This window comes from Strongylocentrotus purpuratus, unplaced genomic scaffold (assembly GCF_000002235.5).
Source record: "Strongylocentrotus purpuratus isolate Spur 01 unplaced genomic scaffold, Spur_5.0 spur5_scaffold_5, whole genome shotgun sequence".
In the NCBI taxonomy this organism is placed as follows: Eukaryota; Metazoa; Echinodermata; class Echinoidea; order Camarodonta; family Strongylocentrotidae; genus Strongylocentrotus; species Strongylocentrotus purpuratus.
In genome coordinates this window covers 39,434,839-39,458,106 of record NW_022145611.1, presented here as the reverse complement: position 1 = coordinate 39,458,106, position 23,268 = coordinate 39,434,839, and the positions used below count along the sequence as shown (strand labels likewise).

The window sequence follows — 23,268 nt, the reverse complement described above, 5'->3', positions numbered from 1 at the left end:
TGTAGTGAGCTAAAATACTACATTTCTATTTTATTTTTCTCTACCGTATTTTCACAGATTTGTTACTATAAAGAAAATGAGATTCTTATATGTGAAGGTTTAAAGTGACTACTTTAGTCGGTGTTTCACTGCCTATTGAATTATGTGTGCTTCAAATGAAAGAAGGAATCAGAGAAATAGATTGGTGAATGTTTGAACAAAATCCAGAGTACAATTAGAAAATTAAGAATTTTTGAAGTTGAGATCACTGAAAGATGGAAATCTCAAATTGGTAGTTTAATAATGACAGTCATTCAAAAATGAATTAAGTTACACTTTTCTCAATATAAAGGAGACTTTGTTTATATATTATAATAACAACATGATACAGGTAATATATCTGGAGTAAAGCTCCAAGTGAAAAAGCTACTCGGACTACAGTACTAGACTACAGAGAATGTTTGATACGTTACTGTAAAAATGAAAAGGAAAGTTTACCTAGAATGGTATGACCAATTTCTCTATTTTTTATTCTTGTTCACCCTAAAATATTAAACATTCATTTTTTTCTATCTGATTTTGGTTAAACTTTTACCAATCTATTTTGTTCAGCTATTGCCACAGTAAATTTAGTGTGATTCTTGGATTTCTTTTTCTTGTGGGGGGGGGGGGGGGGGGGGGGAGACACATCACATTACTACCGTAGTCAATGCAACTTGTCATTTGTGTAGGTTACATCAGAAACAGTAGTTTTGGGCTTCTATTTCTATTGTATTATTTTGACTTTGAGAATTTCACGTTCAGTATTATGATTGTACCAGCATCTTGTTCTTCATGTAGATACGTGCTGCTATTGCAGTGCAAAGCTGGGAATATGATGATACATTATACATAATACAGTTATAGCTCACAGAAATGTATTTTTCAGATAAAGTAGTAAAAGGTGATTTTTCTTGGAGAATAATAAATACATTTACAATGGAATTAAAGATATTCTGGTGCTTGGATACTATTGAATGTTAATACATGTTTGTACTTGTAAGTTTGTCTGTAAGTTTGTGTTTAAATATTATACTCTTTCTCTCTCTTTCTCTCTCTCTCTCTCTCTCTCTCTCTCTCTCTTTCTCTCTCTCTCTCCCTTGCTTTCTCTGAAGATTGGGGATCTTAAACATGAGCACAGGCCTTTCTCATCACAGACAACATTCCTCTCTTTCTTCTATATGAAAGAGACCATCGATTTCACTCTTCAGAAATAATAAAGAGAAATGTGAGAGATGAATAAGAGAAGTGCAATTCATGTACAAGATTAAGAATATGTATGCATCTGTAATTCAACTTTTTTTGCAGACTTTTAGATACTGACTACCTGTCTTGGCAGACATTTGAATCCCCCTTTCAGCGCCATTCGATTCATTTATCATGACTGAAAATATTTTAAAAGCAATGCTACAAGTGAAAACATTTTTTTTTGCAAAGCTCTGGTAAAGCTGTCATGAAGGGGGATCAGCCCCTCAAAAAGACTTGTACAACACTCTCACCAACACATTCAACTGGTTGTTGTAGCATTTAGTAACTCTTTCATAACTCATCATTATGTTCATACTACAACCCCCCCCCCCCCTCTCCCTCTACATGTACACTCTTCTCTCCCACACCATCTTTTCCCTCCCTCTTCTCTTTCTCTGTCTCTCTTTCAGCTTCTGCCCCCTCTCCATCTCTGTATGTCTCACCTTCCCAAAGATAAACAATATAAAACAACAAAAGTAAATGTGATACTCAAATAGAGCTTTGTGGTCATTGTATCTTTAATGTAACATCATACAAGTTATAGTAAGTCAATTAGAAACAAATAACTACACAAATTTGAAAAATATAAACTTTATAAAATTTACTTAAATGTCTTTTTCATAATCTGCTGAAAGCCAAGCAATCAAATGCATGCAATGGTTTCACTAGCTTATACCAAGTTTCCTAACTTGTTATCAATTAAATATGTTTGACATGTAGGCCCGGAGAATTCAGAAATCAGAATACAGGGGCAGTTTAATATCAGAAATAAGGACAGCCAGTATTATCATAAGTTGCACTAGCTTTGGGGCATACAAATGCAACTTGAGTTAGCCTTGGCTGTACCAGGTCCACTGATATTTTCATGGAGTATGGAGCATCAATGCCATGGAATATCCTGCTGAAAGTCATGAAATTAAAATAATGACATGGTCTGTGTTTATAACTTTATAATTATGGTAATTTATGGGAACAAACGGGGGTACAATGGGCATTTCATCAATCAGTTGATTATTAAACTCTGGGTAGGTTAAGCTTGACTATAGTTGGCATGCTCTTATGAATACATGTTCCTGTTAGAGTGCCTAAATAAAGAAGTATCAATTAGAAAGTTTTGTTGTCTCTTTAAAAAAGAAATCCCATTTCCTAGGTAAGCATGGATTTCCCAATAGATCACCTTGACTTTTGAAGATGAATCAAATTTCTTAGAGCAATGCAAAACAAAAATGCATAGCCATTGTATGGTTAGAGTTGTGAATAAACTAGTCTTTAACAGCACACAGCCATGTCAGGGGAACCTCATATGAGAAGCGTGGTTGACCGTCATCATAGGGGATATGCCAGCTCTTATCTGTTGACTGTATTACAGTGTCATGAGCCAGATTTTGCTGCAGTAAAAAGTACAGAAGAGTAATTGTAAACATTAGTGATCCAGACATAAAATTAAAGGTTTATTATGATTTCTCATTTTTATTTTTTTGTTTGGCAGTGTAGACCACTGAAAGTATATTGTCGTGCTGTTTCCTAAATGTCCACCATTTTGTGTGTGACGTTTGAATCAAATTTAAATGCGTCTATTGATTATTTATTTCCAAACTATAGTAAGAGTCCAATGCATCAAACTACATTGGAGTATAGCATCATCAAACAATCCTAGGCAAATCATAATTTTAAACAATTACCCTATAAAATAGCTAATTGAAAGAGACACTTGTATTAAACATGGATATGACGATGAAAGATTTCTGCACTCTATCAAAAGTTTGTATTTTGACATTTTGGTACTAACCTATCTTTCTAATGTAATCTAGAACATCTAATGACCTTAATAAGGTTTTTCTTTCCAAAGAATGGCACAACACAAAGAAGAACTATTTGAGGCTAAATAAAAAGACCGACAGACCATCACTCACATACTCACATTTACCTATCTCTCTCCCTCTCTCTCTCTCAATAAGCTATTGGATAGCATATCCATGGCAAAAGTATAAAACTTGTGATCATTACCTTGAAGATTGCTTTTCCTTCTCTGAAGTCCACAGGAGTGAGCTGCTGGGTACGTTGCCATTTTATGAATGACAGATGAGCACCAGGACTCAGTAAGGCTTTGTGATCTCGGAGCAGATCTCTACTGACATACTTGGTCTTTGTACCACTGTGCATGGTGGCGTACATCATGAAAGGGTCATCCTCTGACCTGTAGGGGTTAAGATACAAGGGTTTAAAGGTCATATCTGCAGAGAGGTGTATGGAATATTATTATCTTTACCATCTTTGGGGCTGATCATCTCACATGTCATGTACAAGGCTTAGCTCACATACATAATTATATCCAGAAAATGCTTACCTCGTGTAAAAATTACTCATGCAAAGCTATGGTTACCTTTCTGCAAAATTTAGTACTTTAATTGGTACTATCAGACAGTGTAGATATAGTTTAACCCATACACAGTATCTGGCAAACACTTACATGGAAATGATATACATAAATATCTTTCACTGTTTAGCATTTGAAAAGCTATGCCTTTACTCACATAAGTTGGGTTTGTAATCTCTGCGGGTACATTAGATACATTTCAATTTGTCCATACACTACAATAATAATAATGGAGCTTGATATTTACATGTTTTGTGTAAAGAAGCAGTCAGCAAGGACTTGTATGACAGCCATGTCACCTTTCTCAAACTGATTTCGTTGTTTCAGCATGTGATGTCTCCCAAGGACAAGACAGCTGTAGCCAAGCTTCTTGGTAAGGTACTCCACAAATTGTCTCAGCTGGGAATGAGAAAACATAATGTAGCTGTGAATAATGTGCCAGGATGTAGCAAGCCTTTGAAAGTGGTCTTTAGATAATAGATAGAAAAACACAATTTTCCTTTAAAAAAACTATTTGGCCTATACTTTAATAACTCAGTTCAAGCTGATACAAGGACTAAGTCAAGTTAACAAAGGGGAAACTCAGACCTCAGTCTAACTTTATAATTTAAATTGGACTTTCCACCGAGCTTAAACCAAGTGTAGGGTTTATATTTTATACAATACAAGCAATTATGTTGGCCCAGAAATAAGACAAATACTCTTTGAATAGTAATACAACTTTACTGACAGTCATATTCTCTGCAAACTACCTCACTCTCACTTCTAATACAAAATAAGATAACATAATGTACATAATAACAAGTCTTATCTACAAAAATAATATCACTTAATCAATGATCTTGAGGAAGAGTACAAATAACTATCAGACATAATTTTGTTTGGAACATACCACTTTACCCGGTGACTTTCTCTTCTTGAGTTTAGCAACATTAAGACCATCTATGACAATGTCATATGAAGGTCCAGAATCAATGAATTTCATGAAGGCATCTAGCTCTTCTGGGGTTGTCTTCCTGAATATGTCTTTGCCTCTGATTACCTAATAATATACATTGAAAGAGAGAGAGAGAGAGGAAGAGAGAACGAAGAGAGAAAGTTTTTACATAAGAGTTTCCAATCACAAACGAGACTGGATACAAGTACACAACATATACATGGAGTGAAAGAAAGGGGCTCAGTACCTTCCTTTTAACAATTGTTCTCCTCCTGGAAAGTTTGTTACAACTTATTACAGTCAAAGTCAAACAAACAAACCTATCTTAATAACTAAAGCAAATCTATTTCAAAATAGAGATTGGAATATATATTATAGCAAGGGAAAGGAGGAAAAATAAAACATGAAGGGCTAAGAACTACATGTATCATCAACTTAAAGCAAAGAGGATGCCAATATGATACAAAAGGTAAGCACAAAAATATCAAAGCAATGAAAAACCTTGACATTGAACTCTACATACCTTACTAAAGATCTCTTCTCTAAGATTGTTGAACTCTTCTTCACTTGTCTGTAGAGGTTCAAGATGACTAGAGCAAGACTTACAAACACCTGTATGACTGATCTTGGTGTGAGAAACTTTCCATGTCTCATGCTGCTTGCTACAGGAAAAATAGTAAAAAATAAGCTCTATTACATAATACAAGCAAGACACCTAACATTTACAACGTATGTTCCATTAAAAACAAAATCTTAACAGCTATGCCAGGGCCATCTGTCCAAGGCGTGTTTTGCAACTACTATAATGCATTCTGATTACGTGAAAAGATTTTTATTTTTTGAAATATAAATGGTTTATTCTTCATCAATTGCATCAATTAAATACCAAGAAATAAAACCCATCTGTCTCTAATTGTATTCATTCAATCACATGTTCTTTCTGTTTCAATTTCACTAATGTCACGTATGAATGATTGTGCAAAAGAACTTTACAGTGAAATTACCAAAAGAGACATCTAAATTACGATGGATCTTGGATTTCAAATGCTAGCCATGAAATGAATACCCCAAAAGAAATCACCTTTTGAACCAGTTGCCCAGTTCCTCTGCAACATGTTGTGAAGGAAAGTACCTCTTTGCCCTCTTGTAATCCAGAAGTCTTGTCACTATGTGCTCATTGTCCTCCAGAATAGATCGGTCATCTGCATTGCTTTTGAAGGTTGCAATGATTTTCAAAGCACTAGCATCCGTTGGGATGAGATCTTTTCTGTAGTGATCCTCGAGCAGAGATTTGGCAAGACTTTCATCACCATGCTCACAAGCAGCTATCAGGTAAGGTTCTAGGATTCTTGAAGTAACACAATCAGCATCAGCAGCCCTAGCAATAAAGCTAGAGCTCTGCTGCCACCTGTCTGTCAAGCATAGACCTGATACAGCATTGGCTATGGTTCCCTTGTCCATCATGCCCTGGTTCTCCTCCAGCCAATCCACACACCAAAGAATTCCTTCAAGATCTTGACATGTTGTACACATGAAAAGACATTTACTCACTAACTGACTCTTCATGACAGTGTGCTCATCCTTGATGAAAGCAATGAGAGACTTCGCTGCAACTGGGAACGGTTGTGCAGCAATTGATTCCATGGCATGCAGCTCATATTCAAATTCTGTTCTTGCTATGTATTGCTTTCTCCGTTGCTGCTGCTCATCCGACCACCTGGTTTTCATTTGTTTCCACTGATCAGCTGTAAACCATTGGTCTTTTGAAATTTCTATAAGCCATCTACTTCTTCTTGATCCAATTTCTCCTCTTTGCTTATCAACTTGAGTCAAAGTGCTTTCACTGGACAATGTCCTCTGAGGCAGGAATGTGTGCCATGGGCCTGCATTTGCTTTCAAGTAATAGGGAGATATATATTCACATTTCCTTCTTTGGTTTGAGAACACAGATTGGACTATACTAATTTGTGAAATACACAGAGATGTTCTACTATGAAATCTGAATGATCCAGCTCTTTCTTGAAATGAAAGCTTATTGACCAAAGACTTCAGTTGAGCACTTCTGGAAGCCATTTTCTTCATGCTACATACTGAAGAAAGAAGGGCCATCATATTCCTTTAGCTGAAGTGTATTAATATCTCAGTTGTGGAGGGTTCATTACTGTATAACAATCCAGGATGTCCTCCAAATTCGAGTCATATCAGGTAATCTCATACAATAGTTCCTTAAAAAAAAAAAAAAAGTTAAATGATACCTTCTCTAGTAGTCTCTGAAAACAGGAGTCTTGGCACACATACACCTTATAAGACCATCAGTTCTGAAATAGCAATACAAAATTTAAATCAGAAAATTTAAAAAAATGCATTTCTTTTCTTTCTGAAGTTTCTTCTTATCTTTCTTTTACTTCATAGAAGGTAGGCTTTGAGTATATAGAAGCAGAAACACAAGATAAACATTTATGTAACATGTATAGGGCACCTCCAATTGGTCAATGCAGTCATTATGTCACACATTGATAACACTCATTTATTTGAAGCGATCCACGGCGAGACGGCCCGGTGGCCAAAGCCGCCCCGCCTAGTACCGACTCAGAAAATGTTAAAGTATAACTTTAGTTCATGAAGTGTAGAAAACGAAGATAAATCAAAGTCACTAAAACAAATTCTTGATTGGAGTTGAAGATTTATTAAAATAAACGTAGAATTAATAAATCACGAAGTTCATGTTTTGGGGCTGGGCAACCTAATTGAAGCAAATTAGCAACTCATGTCGGTATCGTAACGGAAAAGAGGTCCCGCTCCAGAGACGCAACTCGGTTTTTATCCCCCCGAACTGACACGCCTCGTCCTCCCAAAAATTGAGGCGTGTCACACAGACGCTTTGCGTAATATCAATCCACCCATAATTAGTTTCCGTATTAAAAGGTCCTATATTTCTTGGCGAATTTACCCCCCCCCCCCCCCCCCGGATATAAGGCGCTCCGGATGATCCGCATCTCTATTCCTCACATACTTCTTTCACGCACCCACCTGTGTCTCGTACATTCTAATCTTTCAAACAAGAGATGCAAATCACCCGGAGACCCAACAACCCTGGAAATTAATTCAATGAATATAAAAAGGAATAAATGTTGCTATGTCCGTCCACACTAGCGAGCCCACATGCTTCTGGCTATTACACACCTGTAATCCTCACTTCCTCTCTCATACTATTTCGATAGTGTGAACAGACCCGGCAACAAGGAAAAACCCTTCCAATTGTAATACAAATCTATTTCCCAAATTTGCCTAATTAAATTTAAGTCAACTGTGGCGACACGCCCAGCGACACCTAATCCAATCGGCCAAGCCGAAAAAGTAGAGCCAAAATTAAGAGCGCAACGTCTCGGAACAGGTGTTAAAAATAGCATACAAGGAATTCACCATGTATGTTTGTAAAAATAGTTCTAGCGAAATCTACCAGGAATTTGCCTTGTACATGTACATCAATGAACCTTTGAGGAAAACGTAAACACGAGAATATCCATATCATTACAAATATCAACTCAAATTTTAAGTCAAACATGCTAATTGTGCACACCCGGACACAATGATGTAGAGTTAAATTTATTTGCCAATGTTATTTCTTGATAATTTAAAAACAGAGGTCAACCACTGCTGTAGAATGGCTGTCTACTACAATAAATAAAAGTCAGAGCATGGTTGTCTTGTTGTTGCAAAACTGATTTTCACTTTCACGCGTGCGGAGAGCTAGAGTTTGGTTTTGTAATATTAGCCAGCATCACAAGTGCACGGCCATGGACCTAGACGAGCGCAGCAGCTAGCAGATCAGATTTGGACGTGGATTCCCGAAGTTTCCAACTAAAAAATAAGCAGATGGGACTGAAAGTATGCGCAGTAGCGGACGATGTTTTAATATATGGCCTACTGAGCTCAACTTTGTCGATTCATCATGTACTCTTTTGAAAAATAATGTGCAATGTAACAGGAATTCGGTTCTTACCTTTCAAAATACGGTGAAACTTGACAGCTAACAGAAATTCTGGCGACTTTTAAAATTTCTTTCCCCTGGCCCTCGCCACTTACTTGTATGGTGTGGTTGATACAACAATTCGAGAAGAAAAAATCGCTACCGGTAGTTGGTGCTCCTGATCCTGCCCATTATTGTTTTGCTCATGGACATACTACTGCTTTGCTTCTCTTTCACTCGTTTTGTTCTCCAGTCAACATCTAATTCATGTACCTTTTCTTCTCAGTTATGATACTACTGACTGACAGAACGATGGGTTTCTTGGGAAATGAATAATGATGTTTAAAAGGGATCTATTGACACCTTTGACACCTTTGGGAACATTTCCTCGTTTGATTCTCTGTATTCCAAAGAAACCCATCGTTCAGCTTTAATTCTGCTATCCATTTTTTCAAAGTCAGAACTCGCAACCACTTGATTTGAGAATGTAGGAATGCATTCAATGCAATAGGCCTACAAGTTCGCGAACTTTGGGGTGAGGTCGGGAATTGGGTGTGAAAAGATCCTGACATCTTCCCTAACCCTGAGAGGCCAGCCGTGCCCTCCATAATCTCACTTTGCATTCTGACAAGGGATGGCATTGTGTTTTGGGAGCTTATATTCATATAGAAATTCACAAGATAGGAATGCACAATAATTTATGTTTATGGCAAATTTTTTAGTTTAGCAGGCTTTGGAAAATACCTAATTTTCCATATTTAGTAAATTTCAGCTTAAACCGAATCCTGTTTGTGACGGCATGATTTTCAAAAGCATTCATTTATCACATTCTGAATTAAAATACTACATGGGATTGGTGCGGGAGGGAGTTCCCCTTGCACACTGGTGAAATTTTGAGAATTAGAAGTGACTCAAATTTATAAATATTTCAGCCGAGGACGCGGGTTCGCCTCTTTTGGATGCCCCCTCCCGCGCGAAGCGCTGAAGCTTTGACGTTTCATTAAATTATTAGAGAAAGAAGACGATTCGTTGTTCTGACTCTTATTCATAGACTGAATTTTCAAAAAACGATTCTTTGTCCGATAAAAAGTAACAGTTCGTTGCGGAAAAAAAAATGCCGGCCGACCGACCTAATACATTTCACCGACTTCAAACTTCTGCATTGATAATTATAGTACACGAGGTTCGAGCAAGAATACCGACACGGCGGATCCGACACAGCAACATAATTATTTATGCGTATCTTTCTTGCCCCCTCGACGTGGTGACTCCACCCAACATCCCTTACTCCCACCCCTCTTCTCTCAGGCTCTTACCCCCCTCTCTCTCTCCTCTTTTTCATCCCTCGTATCTTTTGGTTACTTTTTCTCTTTTTTCTCTTTTTTTTTCTTTTCTTTCTTTTCCTTTCTTTCCTCTCCTTCCTCTTTTTCTTTTTTCTCTTTCATTCTTCTCTTCTCTCTTTCCTTTCTTTTCCTTTTCTCCCCTTTCCCTCCGACAGCAGCGCAATTTTACCGACAATATCCTGACAGGTGTGGGGGGGGGGGGGGGGTGTCACACCCCCTTAGCGACGCCACTGGTTGTTATCCCATTATTCTTTTAAAAGAAATGCAATTTCTCATGCTCTCGCTCCTCTTTTCTATCGTTGTTTAATTTTCTTTCAATTTTTTCCTTTCTCCTTTAACTCATAAAAAATATCTCTTTCCCTTCTTTTTCCATCTCTTTTTGTTGTTCTTCATGTGCTTTTTTGTGTGTGTGTGTGTGGGGGGGGGGGGGGCTACACGCCTGAAGAGGGACTCCATATTGTGCACACCACAAAATTGTGTACCGCCCCCCCCCCACCCCTTTCCCGGTTAAAAAAACACCTTCTTATATATTATCATCCACCTTTTTTTTATATTCCTTTCTCAACATTCTTCTTTCCCCCTATTTCTCTCCTCCGTCTTTCCCCATTTCTTCTTTTTCCGCCTCCCCCCCCCCCCTCTCTCTCTTGTTCTTGCTTCCTTTCCCCGGCTCCTTTTTCTCTCCTCCCTCTTTTCTTCTTCTCCCTCTCTACCCTTTTCTTCCTTTCCCCCCTCCTTTTTCTACTTTTCTCTCTTTTTCTTTCCCCCTTCCCCTTCCCCCTTTTTTCTACGGGGGGGGGGGGGGGGGGGGGGACACACGTGCTGCGCCTTTGCCCCCTGAATCCGCCACTGCAAACGGTCACCGCTTATACATTGTTTGCAATATAGAGGGGGCAAGTAGCTAGTGCAGTGGGGCTTTAAGGTTTTGCCATTTTCCATTTGCATGAAATTTTCAATGTAACGAGATTAAGGGTGAGATTTTATCCTGAAGAAAATAGTAACTCATGTTATAAGGCCAAGATCTGAAATGTTGGGGCATTTTTATAGATCTTGCAGCGCAAAATCATACCCCATGTTTAGGGATTTTTAAAAAAATATTTATTTATTTATTTATTTATTTATTTTCATTGGCAAATTTATATCAACACGTTTAACAATAGAAATTTACATTTCACATAGACAACTCAGTTATAAACATCACATTTATAGACAACTGGCAAGATAACAAAAGCAGTGATGTTACTATATCAATTATCATATCTCTGACCAAACGATGACTTGACATAATTATGTAGGCCTACCCCAATCGTCTTGCATTGCAACAATTGCATAGGGTTACTCTTTATTAATTAAGAAAGGGGATAAAAAGCTAATGTCAGACATAATCTTGTAAACTTGATCTTGTATAAATAGCCTACATGTTACATAATAGCAATCCGTTATCTGGCCATCCTTCCTCTGCAACCACACAATGGTCCCGACAGAGCATCAAGGACAAAATACCGACCACAAGCACAAACTAGACGTTCGTAGACGTAGACATGGTTTGAGTTCGATGAGACACCCCCATTTGATTGTCTTCTCCTTAGCAACGGGCATTGCTACACACGCTTTCGGATACGGTCGCAACGTGTGTACTGTATAAAGTACTGTGTGTGTGTTATCGCGATGCGAACAATACAGGTGCATATATGCGGAACACTACCACGAAAATAGCAACGTAGGCCGCTCAATGCATCTGACCCCAACTTTAGGACCTCAGCAACATCACATCAATGATAAGGAATAACATGGATATACAAATATTTATTTCCCGATTTTATGCAACATAATTCATAGATTTACAGAAATGAGCGAGCAGCTGTTTGGACATAAAACCACTTAATTTTCGTGCAGTTTATTGTGGAATCAATTTCTCTTCCGGATATCGGTGTGACAACCCCTTTTCACGGCCAGGCGAGACGGCGGAAACGACAGGTGTTGAATTTGGAGCATTTCACAGATTCTTACTGCAAGTAACATGAGACGAAATGCAGAATCATCGATAATCTTTATGCAGAGTGTGATGTTTTAACGATTTTGGTGCATGGTGGACACTTGTGATGAGTGTAAGATCTAAGATTAAGAATTTGTTCGAAGTTTATTTGAGTAAACAACAAGTTCCTGAAAAATCTGGGACTTGTTCATTGCCATTGTGGTGATGTCTTGACTATTTGATTCTGCAAGTAAGAGTTGAAATTTCATGATCTACAACCGCTAACACTATAAAGCAATCTTTGAAACTTAATAATAAAGAAGAAGCAGAGAAGGACCCAGTGTCAACAATGCCAGTTGCACAAACCAGACTTGAAATCTTGCAAGTTCACAAGTTCTTGCAGTGTGTACGATCGAAGGACAAAGCACAGATTGAGAAACTGTGCTCAAATGGAGTCCCACATCTCGTCAACTACAGTGAACCAGAGGAAGGTGAAACAGGATTGCATTTGGCAGCAAGGGTCAATGATGAGGAGATGGTACGATTCCTTCTCGACTTGGGAGCCCATCCCAACGTCATCGATCTTAAAGGGAGAACAGCTGCGATGAGAGCTGCAGAGTTTGGCCATGTCCAGACTCTGGAAATTTTAGCCACAGCTGGCTCAGACATGAAGATAAAAGATACTGATGGCAAAGGTGAGGAAGATTTTATACTCAGCCAGCAGACAAGATTCAAGTTGATGTTTTTTCAGGTCTAGAATCTATATTAAAATATGAAGCAAAATGTTTAAGAGGAACTGATAATTATGATTTCTGTATTCACAAAAGAATTACATTTATTTGACTCTTTATACTTGATACTTGGAGTACATTTGAAGTCATATTGAGCAATGCAATTTTTTCTTTTTCTAGTTAGTCCCTAATTTGGTCAGTAAGTTAATAATATAAGTGATTCTTTAAACGTACGGATTATGATGAACATACAAATAAACCAAATTTATATTTATGGAGGTGTATTTTGAGAATTCATACTTTAAACTCTTGTTCTTTTCATTTTTCTTTATAGGTATTTTGTTCTTCTGTATTTTGCCAACCAGTCGTCATGCTCGCTGTACAGCCATTGTTATGGAGAATGGAGCAGAGTGTAACAATACATCTAATGATGGCATGCCTCTTCTGGTTGTAGCCTGTCTAGAAGCAAAAGAGAATGAAGATATCTGTAAGAAGCTTCTCGACCAAGGCGCTGATCCAAACAGCACACATCCAGTAAGTTTCCCAATCCCACAAGAGCTACTGTAGACAAGATTTCAGAATATAAGGGAAACATTCAATAATGAATATTCCACAAAAAAGAATTGTATTTAAACAAAGAAAATGTCAAGAGCAAAATCAGACATTAGGATACGCATTTAACTACAACTTGAATACTTTGAATAGCATACAAAGAGAGATAAGTATTTGATGTATGAAATACAAATGTAGGCTTACTAAAAAACTATGGAAACAAATGAAAGGTTTGAAACTTTGAATTTTTTAAAATTGCTGAATTACGTGTATCAATGCGTACATCTACTTGGTCCTCATTTCATAATTTTGAGCATGGTAAAATGCAAGAGATTTATTCAGGTTTTTTGAAATACCTTCTCTATTGGGCTTTATACCGGTACCACCATCACTAAAATTGCTTCTAGTTTGTTGTTACAGTGCAATGTAACTTGTAAGATGTAAGGGAGAAAAAGATTAAATCAATTTTGTGTTTGTGCAACATGATTTTGAATACAATGCATCTTTTATCTATGCAGTCCACAGGAAGAACAGCGCTGAATGCCGCAGCTGGAAGCGGTAGTGTTGAAGTCGTCAAAGCCATCCTGTCTAAAGGGGGCAACGTGAACACACCCGACAAGAACATGCTGACGCCCACTCACAGAGCATCCATGAGAGGGCACTTTGAGGTTCTTCAGATATTAGCTAGCTACGATGCTGACTTTGGTTGTGTTGATGTCATTCTAAACACACCTGTGCACTACGCTGCAGAGGGGGGTCATGCCCTGTGTTGCAGATACCTTGCACAGAGAGGTAGGTTGAAGTAGGAATTCAGCTTTGACTGTCAGCACTTGGTCTTTAATTTTGTTAGTGTATACTCTTAAAGGAACTATTAAATATTCTCCAGATTGACTTTTAATTTTTTGAATTGTTCCATAGTTTGTATAAAAAACTACTTCTGAATATATCTAAGTCAGAATATATTTTTTGTTGCCTAGAGAACAATCTAATGGAATAGAAACTTTATTCAATTTCAAACTATCACAGTATATCCATTTTGACAAATATCAGCTGTAGATAAAGCATTCTCATACTAATCTACTTTTGATTTCTTTTGTTTTCTTTTAAACAGGTGCCAAAGCACACATGAAGAATGAAGATGGCCTTCTTCCCAAAGTGATTGCAAAGAATTTTGGATTTAAGGATGCACTGAAGGAATGTAAGAAGGCTGAGAAACTTGCCAAAAAGATTCAGACTGGCGGCAAACTGCCCACGGAGCCATGGGCTGTCAGGGTGTATGATTGGGCAAATGCCAGACAAGAAGAACTCTCCAAGAAGTTCATGGAGATGGACCCAGAGATGAATGAGGTTATCTCTAAGGACCAGTTCTATGATGTCCTCATATCGTTTGATGCACCCGTCAATGAAGAAGACTTTAAGAAACTGTTCCAGCTTCATGACAAGATGAAGGAAAACGTTATCAATTACAGTGACTTTCTAGGAGCCAAGAAGTATGTACACAAAACTTATCTCATGTCAGCGTATGCCAAGAAAGATAAGAAGAAGAAGGGCAAAAAAGGCAAGAAGAAGAAGGGTAAAACCAAAGTGCCAATGCCCATTTGTTTGGGACCTGAAGGTGATAGAACTGAAAGGGGTGGACCCCCACCTGTATTCATTGAGAGACATGTACCATTCACTGATACTGGTCGTTTTGATCGCAACAGACCCCCACTTCATCCCATCCAGGATGACTCAGCCTGGTATCTTAGTCATCCAGAAAAGACTTACATTAATGTTAATGATGCTGCAAAGATGGGAGACTTAGACTCATTACGACAGGCGTTCATTCATGGTAGGAGCGTGGATGTACGAGACAAATACTTCAAGACGGCCCTCATGATTGCGTGTGGTCAAGGGAACTTTGAGATTTCCAAGTTTTTAGTTGATAATGGGTAAGTGCTGCATTTGATTTGCGATTTTGATATTAATGGTATTTCAATTTTGCTCTTCATAATTCATGCTTTTGTAGAGGCATTTTCAAAATTAAGTTTACTTCAGATGAAAACAAGTTGAAATACTGATGAAAAGTAGAATTTGGTTGCTAAAGTATTATGAAGAAATAACAATAAAACTGAAATGTGAGGAATGATCAGAACATTGGAAAAAGGAAAGAGAATCCATCGGAAGTTAACAGATTAACAAGAGACGCTTCTACCAAGCAGTGTCCATATCCTAATATACGTTTTGCACCTGTGAAGGAATGAGTTTCATACAGGATAAAGAAAAAGAGAGAGAGAAATGATTGCTATCACTTCTTTAGAAAACATAGTTATTCCAAACATTGATGAAACCCAAATTGACAAGAGTACAATATCTTCTTCCCATTCAGAGTAAGTCTATATAATATTTACTCCTTGTTGTTTCAAACAGAGCCCAGGTAAACACTTGTGACAACTTCAAGTGGACTCCTCTTCACCATGCTTGTCTGTCTGGTCAGCTAGACATTGTCCAGCGGTTAGTGGAGGCTGGAGCAGACATGAACGCTCAGGCATTGAATGGAGGGACACCGCTCATGAGGGCTATACAGACAGGCTCACCAAACGTTGTACAGTACCTCATCAACAGAGGCTGTAGTGTGCAACTTGAAAATAGAAAAGGTAAGATTTGATTGAAATTGTTTTTTTATTAAGGGGATATTTCAAATGTATAATTGGCATATATTGGGACTTATGTCGAAAGAGTGCAATTTTTTTTAAAGAAGTAATTTAAATCCATATTTCATTTCCCTAGTTATTTCAGAAAACTAGAAACCTATTCATCTATATGTTATTTATGAGCAGAAAACTTTTAAGACCCTTTATTAGCTTTTAATTTAAGAATATTTTAGGTTCCAATATCTTCTCCAATATATTTGCAATTTGAAATACCCTAAATACCGGTAATAAGCAACACAAGCAGTACTAAAGCATTAAGCACTGATTTCTTTGGACTTGTACTTCCAAAACGTTAATTAGAAGGCGTTTAATCCATGAACTGTAAGATACTGGTTTTAAACTCCAATCTTGATTCATATAATCTCTCTTTAGGTGATACAGCAATGGATGTAGCAAGGTGGTGGGCTGATCCGAGGGTTCTTCAAATTGTCTCGGACAAGTTTGAAACCATCCCAACTCCAAAGGAAGGCAAGAAGAAGGGCAAGAAGAGCGCTGGCAAGAAGAGCGATGGAGTCAAGAGGGCGCAGTCTGTACCTCCTATCCCTCAGGGTGGTCTCATATCACAACCATCAGGGGTGAGTAAATGCATTCTTTTGAAATTTGACCTGTGTATACATACAGTGATTTCCATTTAAAAGTCTATTTCTAACTAGATGAAATGTTCTTTAGAAGTCTACCAGTCGATCTACATTCAATTTTATTATAAGCTTATTTAATCAATGGAGGTCAACAAGTAAGCATAGTCATATCTACCTTGATTGAACATGAGCTCACACTTGTTTTTTGAAGACCACTTTCCCAAATAATGATGCAATTAAACATGGAAAATGCTTTTTTCTTTTAAAAATACAGAACTAGGGTTACAGTTAGGTTTAAAGTTAGATTTGGAGTTAGAGTAAAGTTACAGTACGGTCCGGGATTGAGGTTAAGAATTCACTTAGTGTAGGAGATAAACCAGAAAGCAGTTTTCTCAGGAGCACTGTGCCTCATAATTGGTTACCAATAATATTGAATTTAAAGGACATCAAATATGATTTCAACAAGTATACATTTTCTTATGTAGACTAACATTTTACTTTTTTCTGTCCTTTCTTTAGACCGACTCTCCAATCACAACACCACGCGAGCGTAAAGGCTCCGTACTAAGAGCAGCCTCGGCCATGGCCGGGGGTATAGAACACCAGGAGGATATCACTTACATACCCCTCAAAGCATGGAGTAATGTACCAAATACCATGGAGCTTATTATCAAGAAGGAACAGAGAAGACAGAGGTATGGAGATGGTATCGACTTCCCTGACTACAGACATCCGTTTAATGAAAACTTCATGAAGAAATCAGAAGAACTTGGTGGGGTGGACTCCGACGATGATTGAAATTTATTTTGATTAAGATCCAAAATGGAATGAGAGAATTGATTAAGTCCTATTCAAATGAATAAATTCCCAAATGGTTATGATTATGGTGGATTTGTTTGGAACGTCGGAAGCTTGTTTCATAGAATACAAGTATGTATACAAGAATGTAGTGGGCTATTCACAGTGCAGCACATGTGTTGGAAGTTTCGGTGGGAGAGTTGAGAGAGTGCTCAGTGACGCTATAAAGATCAAACATTTTGATCAAGACTTGCCTGCGATATGAAGTCCATTTTTGAATGCTTCTGATGGCAATAACTACCTGGTACTTGTATCTCAACGGGCACGCATAAATGTGTCGATGAGTAGCCGCATGTCATACAGAAAACATTTGCTGTAGATTTCATCTGTATTTATTCATCTATAGTAAACATGGGAATTTAATCAGGTGGGTGTTATTGAATATTGCTGCATTTTTTCCTTGTTGGTATTTTAGTGGAGATTGCAGTAATGGTAATCAATTCCTCCTTCATCATTGCATTCTAATGTTTCCTGACTTTGTACACAGATCTGATATATATTATGCAATGCACATTAATGCTATCAAATCATGTTTAATTTAATGATAAATTTGTTTGTTAGATCCATACAGCTATAAAAACAAACAAAACAAACAAACATCAATCATGGTTATATTATGCATCATAATTTTTAAATGAATGCCATAGCGAACAAGTTGAGATTATGCACATAATTTATTTTTTATGCAAACGATAAAGCACAAATATTTTATTGAGCAAACACTTTTTTATAAAATCATCATGGCTTTTTAAAGTGTATCATGTATAGGTCACTATTTCTGTACCCTTAAATTAATGCTTCTATTTTATAGTAATTATGAATTGTGTATTACTCCTAGGCCTATAGAATGAATTATGAATCAATAAATATCATCAAGTTGGTATTTTAGTGACAAAAATATATTTGAGGAGTGTTTTTGATATGAAGTTAACTTATGTACTGAAATAATCATGTAGATTTTCAATTACATGTACAACTGTACTACATTTTGATATCGGATATAAATTAGAATCAGATTTCATGAGAAAAGCTAGTTTATGTGAACTGCATTTTAGTTAATTAGACTATTGTTTGTGGTCAATTTTTAAATGTTTGTATATTAGATATGTCTATCGACATCAACAAGCATTATTACAGTCATTTTGCAAGTTGTATAATTTTATGCAAAAGTATGAAGAACAATACAGGTCAAGTTTTTTTTAGTTTTGAAACAATTTTGGAAATTTTTTGGAGAACAATATTTTTATGTTGATTTGGAACAAAAAGAAGAGTACCGATCTGAAAGGTCAAAGGGTGTTAATATGTACTTCTTTTGATTTGTAGACTTTATTTGCTTCACATCATAAGTTTCTGTTAAAGTGCCTCTATTTTTGTGAATTTTGTGTGAAGTAGAGAAATATTTTAGTGCTCATTGTGTAATATCATATAAGTGATTATCAATAAATATTTATGTACATGAATTAATCCATCGTGACTTATCTGTCATATCGTAAGTCCAGTTGTAGCTTGTAGGAGCCATAAATGTTGATTTCTAATACTAACTTGAAATTAATTGAAACTGATTGAAAAACAAAATAATATTGTGTATATCTTCTCTATCAAACCTGGTCATACAAGAAAGAGGTATGTTAATAGAATATATATATATAACAAATTCTTTGCGAAACTAAATTACCTGTGGCAACTTAACTGTCACAAACTTCTGTCATAAGTTTACGGTGATGGCTATGTATAGGATCAGTCATGGATTTAAATATAAGTGCTGTAAAACCAGAAAGTTTTGCAGATTGTGAAGGGCGACTTATTCGCGACAATCAAATTGAAAGGAAAATTATAAAGTAAAACTTTAAACTTTTGCAAAAAGTGACAACATGCCAAGTTCGTGAAAGTTGCTGGTTTCAGAGTATTTCAACATCAATGTAAATGTGTACACACAAATCTATGACAAACACACGTTTTGAAATTGTCAAGCAAGATATTTATTATCTTTCATTGCAATAGCGATACAATTGAGCACACAAATTGAAAACAGAACAAAACAATTCAGAAGATGAAGATACAATCTACAGATACCGTGACAAAATAATACGCTGGCAAATCATAGAATTTTGCAAGTTTGTGCCATTATTGTCTGTGTGAAACACTGTCCTTCATAACAAATGATTTGGTCAAAGTTCTTAACAATAAAATAAATTTTGTCTAATATGTCTACTATACCTACAATCAATGGATTATTTTAAAGACTCAAATTTAAGTATAAATCAAGTAGCTTAAAAAAAAAAATAGTGTTCCTGATGCAAAAGACCAAATAAATAAATTAACACATTACATGCTCCAAACTTGTGATTGTACTTCAAACATGCTTTTAGCATAAATGTAAATAGAATTTTGAATCCACTGTGACATAGAATGTATATAGACATTAACTGGTTTAAGTAATATCAATTTGGGTTTTTTCTTCTTCACAGAAACTAATGTGGTTACACATGAAACATGAAGCATGATGAACATAATGTGTCCTTTTTGTATCTTCATGTTGCAAATAATAATCAAAGTCTAACATTCAATAATGCAAATAGCTTCAACTATGTGTTTTCATCTACAACAAAGCTGCAAGGAATTACCAAACTCAAGGTGTGCTCAAAATAAATAGCAATACAAAAAAAAAAACTGCTACAATGAAATGTTAGTCTATAAGAATTCTATTTCAGATGAACAATATCATAGCATTACATGTATATCTATTTACACATTAAGAAATAACACATAAGTTAATCCCTTGATTTAGGTTTTAAAAGGCATTTTAACAGATGTGATTTATTCCGTTAGCAAATATTACCAGCATTATAAAAATAGCCTAATAATTCATATATGTGAAAAGTATTATTAACACTGTTTTTCCATCGGAAATGAGTTTGTCATTTATTTTTCATTACAAAAGATAATGAAAGGGTATGATAAATGTTATAGATTCCTGATGCTTGTGCTTAACATTGTCAAATGACACTGCATCTTAATCCCTTTCCTTCAAATTTATAATAACACCAAATTATCAGTCGGAAAATAGAAACTGAAATTAATTATAGTTCATTGATCTTTGTAATGACAGCTAAAATTCATTCAATAATGATCTCTTATGAAATATACCAAGTCTGGGAATATCTTTCCTGAACAATATAACTCATTACCTGGCAAGGTTGTAATTGTTAGCTTCAGCCTTTCAAATCTATATTTTAGTCTTATTTCTAGAGCATACCATAGCAAAATTTAAATTTACATTAAAAATTAAGCAAAAGATATCAGTATGTTTTTTTTTAAACCTTAGAATTTGAATGATTGAATCCTAACCCAAAATCTATTGAATACACCTCTATGTTACATTATTTATGTCATTTCATACTGTTCAGAATAATTGGATGAAAATAATATGACATACACAATGTAAATCTACATTTTCATTATACATCAAGCTAGAACATCTACATATAAAGTCAATGACAAGGAAGAAGAAAGTTCTAGTAGCTTAAGTAATACTACATAGAATGAAGACTGCATTTGATACGCATGTTATTCACAACAACAAAACAGCTCTTTCACCATGATGTTACAAGCATGTTTTAAAAAGAGATGAGCATTTCAAATTACCTTACTAAGCCAGGGTATTCTGTTGAACCCTCAAAATATGTCTGCCTACAAACCTTCAACAGATTCAGAAAAAATATATACCGGTAGCTTGAATAAACATAGGGATAAAGAGATATACTGGATTTTGTTTGATAATATAAAGTCTTTACCAAAAGTAAGACTAATATATGACTATTATGTTAAAGTATCATGGCTACTTCATAGTTAGTCAATTTGAAGCTGGCATTATGAATATATTCATATCAGAATAGAATAATATTTGATAATTTTCAATTGTCACAATTACTTGTCGGATTTTTTCATAAAACCCTCATAGGAACATTACTTGATACTTCCAAAACAAGGTGAAAGTTAAGTAAGTTCACATACATGTGATATGGTCAATCTCACAATGTATTAACAGCCCCAGTAAGCCAAATACAACAATTGTATATATGTGGGCATTACAGCTTCATCTGAACTCTTAAAACATTAAACATCTTTAATCTATATTCAAGGAATACAGAACAAATTGGAGTTCTTTTTCCAAAGCAATCTATGACATGTGGTAGACTATTTCTGTGACATCAAAATACAGTATACTGTACTACCAAACTAGCCTGAAAAATGACAACACTTTAAAGCTTCATATATCTTGTCCAATGTAAAGATTTGCATCCCTGGAACTAGAATAGTGTCTTTATAGGAACGTTATAGAAAGCTTTGGTCTTACCTTTGCTCAACTTCAGTTTTGTAAAAGAAGAAAAATTGTCTCACTTAGAAAGAGATTCAATTAAACAGTCATTTTACTTTAAGAAAAAGAAAAAGAATGAATAAAATTGGAGTGGATCTGAAGCTTTATCTTCTTAAGAGAAAACTTCCCATCTCACCACCAGTTTTTACTTTACACTATAAATACAATGGTCAAGAGAAACATAAATTTGTCTCAAACTCTTGAGAAATAATGAGTTTTTTTTCAAAGTCAACATCTTTCTGATAAAAAAGCTGCATGTAAGACCATACAATCCTTATTACATTTACATTACAGGCAAAGTGAGAATGCATGTATTTAAGTTCAGCTGCTAAAATATATGAAGTTAAATGCTTCTAAATCATACATGATCACTAGTTGGAATGATATGTATATAACAATGAGAACAAGAGGAGCATAAAATACCACTCAAGTGTAACAGAATTGTTCAGTGGTATTTCTAGTATGAGCTACAATTACAACTGTAATTCTGTGCAAAGGTTTTTCCAACGAAACAATCTTCACAAAAATTGACTGATCTTCTGATATCTCATTAAAGATATGTATTATACTTGACTATTTCAAGAAAAAATAAAACTAAACAAATTGTGCAAAAATGTTTGAATAGTGCATATAATCTATAAAAACACCGATTAAGAAATATATTTAGTGGAAGTTGCCTTGAAATAAAATAGGTGATATGACACATTAATAGAATTCTCAATTATAATATTACACAAATACATACGGTACTTAATATGGGAACAAAATAAATGCAACCTGAATTAGTGGAGTATAAATAATTTAGCAATGTCACTTGAAGATACGTTTTGGCACGGAATCGATCAATTAATTCATATAATGTTTAACTCTAAAGTCTTTCCTCATCAAATGTTTCATATGGTCCTTCAAGTTGAAACTCAGTGTGTGTCAAAAATATTTAACGTTTACAAAAATTCAAAGGATGGCCAACGAACATGATCTGTTCAGAAAAAACTAGATGGAATTTTGACTGCGCGCAGTCGAAAATGATGCCTCCGCCATAGAGCAATTTAAACAAGTTTGGAGTTTAAATCTCCAGTGGTTCTTGAGATATCATGATAACAATCTCAATGTATGGAATTTCATAAGTTGACCTCTGTGACCCTTGACCTTTGACCTACGTGCTCCAAAATCTATTCAGATTGTCTTCCTATGGTGATACACACTATCATTAAGTTTGAAGTTTAAATCTCCAGTGGTTCTTGAGATATTATGATATGGTGATACATACTATCATTAAGTTTGAAGTGAAAATTCTCCAGTGGTTCTTGAGATATCGCGATAACGATCTCAATGTATGGAATTTCATAAGTTGACCTCTGTGACCCTTGACCTTTGACCTACGTGCTCCACAATCTAATCAGATTGTCTTCCTATGGTGATACACACTATCATTAAGTTTGAAGTTTAAATCTCCAGTGGTTCTTGAGATATTATGATAACAATCTCAATGTATGGAATTTCATAAGTTGACCTCTATGACCCTTGACGTTTGACCTACGTGCTCCAAAATGTAATCAGATTGTTTTCCTATAGTGATACACACTATCACTAAGTTTGAAGTTTAAATCTCC

The 23,268-nt window shown here is 35.8% G+C and overlaps 2 protein-coding genes across 2 annotated transcripts; one reads left to right on the top strand and one right to left on the bottom strand.

Annotated features, from left to right (window-relative positions):
- Nucleotides 1–1,763: 1,763 nt before the first annotated feature.
- Nucleotides 1,764–8,654, bottom strand: LOC578934 (mitochondrial ribonuclease P catalytic subunit). The gene is made up of 7 exons (XM_011676670.2): nucleotides 8,584–8,654; nucleotides 5,662–6,898; nucleotides 5,104–5,242; nucleotides 4,536–4,685; nucleotides 3,891–4,042; nucleotides 3,274–3,463; nucleotides 1,764–2,654 (listed from the first exon to the last, which is right to left on the bottom strand). Exons 2-7 carry the CDS (start codon nucleotides 6,690–6,692, stop codon nucleotides 2,529–2,531), a joined length of 1,788 nt encoding a protein of 595 aa, XP_011674972.2. The 5' UTR covers nucleotides 6,693–6,898; nucleotides 8,584–8,654; the 3' UTR covers nucleotides 1,764–2,528.
- Nucleotides 8,655–11,587: 2,933 nt separating this feature from the next.
- Nucleotides 11,588–18,737, top strand: LOC115929589 (ankyrin repeat and EF-hand domain-containing protein 1-like). The gene is made up of 7 exons (XM_030999093.1): nucleotides 11,588–12,560; nucleotides 12,931–13,130; nucleotides 13,667–13,940; nucleotides 14,260–15,079; nucleotides 15,558–15,784; nucleotides 16,214–16,416; nucleotides 16,939–18,737. Exons 1-7 carry the CDS (start codon nucleotides 12,215–12,217, stop codon nucleotides 17,215–17,217), a joined length of 2,349 nt encoding a protein of 782 aa, XP_030854953.1. The 5' UTR covers nucleotides 11,588–12,214; the 3' UTR covers nucleotides 17,218–18,737.
- The last annotated feature ends 4,531 nt before the right edge of the window (nucleotides 18,738–23,268 follow it).